Genomic DNA, 5,264 nt, shown 5'->3' on the forward strand with positions numbered 1-5,264 from the left:
TTGAGCAGTTGTTAAGACTGGAAAAGCGCTATATAAATACAGCACATTTACATTTACTGCAAGGATTCTGCTTAACATATTTGCAATAGAATGCCCCTTTTTTTTTACCTTAGTTCATATTTTTTGCCATGCTAGAAACCAAGCAAGCTCTGGGGATGGCAGAATTGGTTTGATAGGCCACTACTTCGGCCCAGACTAACTCAACTATTAGATGGACTTGTAAAACATTTTGGATTGACAGTTGGCACACACATCCATGTCCTTCTTAGGATGTAGGCTACTGTACCAGCTTGGGTGATCCCTTACATTTTTCAATCCATCAGCCCCAGATGTACTTCATGTTAAGAGCTAATTTAAAGTACGATGTGAACGTGGTAAACATTACACCTACAAACAGCATGTTGTCAATGTGAGCCTTCTGCCATTGTAAGAATAGCATTTAGCTAAGTAACAGCTTAGCAAATGTAAATGTCCACTCAAGGTCCACTTTTTTTTTATTTGTCATTCTCATCTTGCAAGACATTTTCTTAAATTTTCCTTGTAAAATATGGTTATGTTGACAGCATTTTATTTGGCTTTACTGACTGAATTCCAACCAACAGTGTGTTTTGCTTTGCGGATTAGCTATTTGGCACAGATGGATTAATGTTGTTGTGAGGGGGGGGTGAGAGGAAACTGGAGCAGAACCCAGACTCACCTCATTTGCTTATGGCGCCTAATTATTTCTCCTAAGCTTGGAGGTGCTTAGTGCAGTAATGCAAAGTTCATTGCCATATGGATAAGTCAGCTTCTCCTTTGTAACACCTTGGCCCTGACAGTAGCCCCCCCAACTCCCAGCCCCTGGATACACCCACCCTTGAGCTCCTGTGTGCACTCAGTGCAGCTTAAATATAGCAAGGTTATATTTATGCTGTGAGTCCATCCGACGGTCCGTCTCTATGTTTCCCAGTGAGAAGGAGGGACAGACAGAGAGCAGCAGCAGGTCTTGTGATTTGTGGTCTCTGCTGGGCAGGGAGTGTCGTCATGCAGCCCACCCCAGACAGCCAGGGGGAGTTTGGCACTACACCAGAGGCTCGGTTAGGCCTTCCAATGCTATAGAGGTGCTAAACGCTAGCTTAACTTATAACTCTGATCTCATTCACCTATTCATACATCAGCAGCTTTAACAATAAGTTGCAAAGCTCATGGCTTATTGTAACAATAACGCCATGATGTATGTTACTTTTTACAAGTTGTTGCAGGGACGGCTGCTTGCACCTGCTACCAACTTGTGACTGTAGCCATAAACATCAATGCCAGTGGTGTGCAGATATATTACTGTGCACCTGGTCTCAAACTCAGCAGGGTTTCTCATTACATAGCATAGCGGGTCAATTCTGACTTAGGTCGCTCTGCAGTGCTACCTTAGATCATGCCATCACAGATGACACAGGTGAAAGATTGCTGTGTTCTTGAGAAGTTAAAAAAATAGAATCTGCATGTGCGTAAATGTACGTGTGTAAGTATGTGGAGAGGACTGTGATTGCTCTCTCCACAATCATACAGAGACAAAACGTGCTGTAGCTTCAAATTGTACACAATTTAAAAAGAAATTCTCACAGCTGGTATTTTAATGGAGTAAAATCTTTATTTTTTTTCGGTTTTCCTCTGGTTCTTGGTTTCATGTTCTGCAGCCTTTATTGCTACATCTCTACTTGTTAATACCCTTAACAGGTTTGTAAGGCCGAAACGCATATGGATCTACTTTTCATGGTTCACTGTACACACTCATGTTGAAATCCTTGCTGTAAGTCTGTAAGCTGACTTTATTTTACGTGCTCAAATTGTTTTAAAAAAGGGTGTGAAGCACATGCAGAGACATACTGTACAGAGTGAGAAGCCTATTAAACCTAGTAGTGGGCCCGGAGACCAATGTCATTCCTGCGGGTGGTTTATGTACGTACATCACAGCATGGGAATTTCAAATGCCACCCTTACGTCCAAGTACGCAATCATATTTTCCATTCCTAATTTACATTTTAAGTTGTCCCATTGACTATACTCAGTTTTACTTAGTTAAATCCAGTATCTTAGTTCAGGTTTATTTTATTCATTCAGACTTTTGTGTTCAAAATATCTTTTCATTCTTTTCCATAGCTTGATGATTGCACACTGCAGCTCTCCCACAATGGCACCTATCTGGATCTGGAGTCCTCTCTGGCTGAGCAAAAGGACGAGCTGGAGGGCTTTCAGCAGGATGACACAGGGTGAGACTGACACACATTTAACATATCAAACTGATACACTGATACCATGTCCCCCCACAACACACACACATACACACACACACACACAAACAAACAAATCATTTCAAAAGTTTCTCCATTCTTTATCTAAAATTAGAATAGTCTCAAACTGCTGGATATGGATTTATTAAAGGCACAAGTTCATGGAAAGTATGAAGCGTTCAGGAAAGCGGGACAGATGCCCTCCCTTCCACAGCTACAGCTCTCTCACAGTTTTACATAAATATATATATATATATAATTGATATCCTGGGTTATTTTCTTTGTGACAAAATGTTACAGGCTACTCACTCTAGAAGAAATAGCTAGATCCTTAAATCCTTAGTCACTTTGCCTTGTGTTCAATTTAGCTAATAGATTATGGCCTCAACATTAACCACATATTTGGCCTTTTCTGTGTAAAATACCACCTCAGTGTTGCTTTTGCCAGGTGATGATAATAATCAAATCTGTAGCAAGGATAATTACAGCTCTTTGCAACAATAAAAAAAACAAAATACATGTTGCTAGCTACATAAGAATTGCACCAAGTCTTGACTGAGGAGATATAATGTAAGTTACCAAAAAGTAAGGACCAAATAATGTAGTAACCTACATATTTGTTTTGTTTAAAATTCTGTTAATGTTACATAAAGTTAGTTATTTTATTTAGGACTGTTGCTAGCCGCAAAAATTCTAGCTAACAATAGCTTGTTTACCTCAACGGCTTCTTTATCTGTATGTAATGTTGGCGTTAAATTAGCAATAACACTTGGCGAACTACCTAGGTTTAACATAGGTAACTTACGTTCTAATTATACATTATCGACGCATAGCTAACGTTACTAGCCCAACATCAAATCTAGCATAACCATACATGTTTGCAAGCAAGCCAACTATTGTTTATGCTTAATACAGTGGTTTAACATTGAGCTTGTTGCTTAATTAGCTAGCTAGCTGACCAGGTGTGAAGCAGGCAAAAGTATTCTACATTCAATTGGTATAACGGTAACATTAGCTACACAACATTATCAGTGGTGAGTAAAGCCGGGAGAAGTGGGAGGACAAAAATGATGTAGTCCGCTCTTTTTCATCAACCTCGTGTTTGTGTAGCTAAATAAACACTTGCTTTAAAGTCAGGCAGTCAACGACAGCTGTCATAAAATTTGAAAGGCATAGTGCTTGTGAATTTTGGGATTGCTGTGTCTATTCATCAATTGTGATGGTACTTTGTTTTTATTTGTATTAGCTGTTTGTCACATATACACATACCTTTTCCCACTAAGGCTGCAGCTTTTCCAGTCTCACAATAGTCTGTATCACAGTATCATGGTTTATTTTAATAGTACGTATATAATTAAGGCTTATTTTATTCTTCTTTTTACTGACAAGCCTGAATTGTAAAACTGAAAATTGCCTGAAGAACTGGAGAATGTGTTACAGTGAGTAGATTGGTGTAAAGTGATTTTCACCCAGAATTTATGTTCCCTGCCATTAAAAATGTGTTGTGATTCCAGCTGCGGCAGGACACTGCTCACCACAGTTGACTGTAAACAACGTCCTTTGGTGACGAGGACAGATCAAGAGTATGCTTTCACTAAGGGAAAGTGTCTAAAAACATTGGGAGCAAACTGCTGTAGATTATAATGCATAGTGACCAAAGTCCCTTCAACCATTCAAAGGGTTTTTGAATCATTTAAAATACTGTGTTGAAATAGGGATTTGAATAATCAAAATATAATAATTCCTATCTCTCTTTCACTAGCATTTTTAATGCTAAACAGCCATTCTCGTCCTCACAGATACAATTATATAATTGAATTTTCTTTCACATTCCTCACACTGTTCTCTGACTAGCCTGAAACCTCACTCTCCCCAAGTCTCTGTCATTGTCACAGTAGTCTATATCGATGACGTTCCACTTCCAGGATTGTTTAGGTGCTGCTGGAAATTTCTCCAAATGTCACTCTTTTTCAGCCGGATGTCCGTCACCTTCCACTTTCTCTGTAGTGGGTTGGGTTGGACCCAGACACAGAAACAACACAGGCTAGAGGATGACGGTAAAGAAAAAGGTTTAATCCAACAAAAACACACGTGGTACAGGTACAGGTGGTGGAGGTATGGATGAAGGTTCCAAGGAGAGGGTCTGGAGGAAACTGCAACATGAACGGCAGGATACGAACACTGTGACGAGAACAAAAACAAAGTTAGTCGATAGCATAGCAGGTGAGCAACGTGCACTAAAGACTGGCCAAGTTACCACTTAGGGGTAGCAACGAACTGGCGCTGAAGAGGTGGTCAGCCCGGGTTAATATACTGGGGAGATGGGATGATGGAGATAGATTGCAGCTGTGGAGCTGGAGTGATGAGGATGGGTTGCAGCAGTGTGGAAGGCGGATGGCAAAGTGTGGGCACGCCTCCGAACCAGATTCCTCTATGGTGACCTCTTGTGGACGACAGACGTACAAACAGACACACAAGGGAAAGGGAAGACAGACACAGACAGCAGCGGACCCATGACAGGGCCCCCCCCTCAATGGACGCCGCCGGGCGGCCCAGGAACATCCGGATGGGCACGGTGGTAATCAGCCACCAACCGAGGGTCCAAGATGAACCGCCGAGGCACCCACGACCGTTCCTCGGGACCGTAGCCCTCCCAATCTACCAAGTACTGCAGCCCCCTTCCACGCCGCCGAGCGTCAAGGAGTTGGCGGACGGTGTAGGCCGGATGATCATCGATCAGTCTCACCGGTGGAGGAGGATCAGCAGGAGGACACAGGGAACTGGAGGACACCGGCTTGATCTGAGAAACGTGGAAGGTCGGGTGGATCTTCATAGCAACGGGCAGCTTCAACCGGATGGCCGAGGGGTTGATGATGGACTCGATCGGGAACGGACCCAGGTACCGAGGGGAGAGCTTCTGTGACTCCGTCCGCAGGGGCACGTTACGAGACGACAACCAGACCTCCTGGCCCGGCCGGTACTGCGGAGCAGGAGCCC

General features: G+C 42.6%; 1 protein-coding gene across 5 annotated transcripts in view; it reads left to right on the top strand.

Moving 5' to 3' along the window:
• fhod3a (formin homology 2 domain containing 3a) overlaps positions 1–5,264 on the top strand; it is a 59,594-nt gene that overhangs the window by 3,476 nt on the left and 50,854 nt on the right. For all 5 annotated transcript variants that reach the window (XM_034891922.1, XM_034891923.1, XM_034891924.1 and 2 more), the window contains exon 2: positions 2,137–2,246. In XM_034891922.1, the coding sequence (XP_034747813.1) occupies positions 2,137–2,246 (110 nt within the window). The remainder of the gene's footprint in view (positions 1–2,136; positions 2,247–5,264) is intronic.

This window comes from Etheostoma cragini, chromosome 14 (assembly GCF_013103735.1).
Source record: "Etheostoma cragini isolate CJK2018 chromosome 14, CSU_Ecrag_1.0, whole genome shotgun sequence".
Taxonomy (NCBI): Eukaryota; Metazoa; Chordata; class Actinopteri; order Perciformes; family Percidae; genus Etheostoma; species Etheostoma cragini.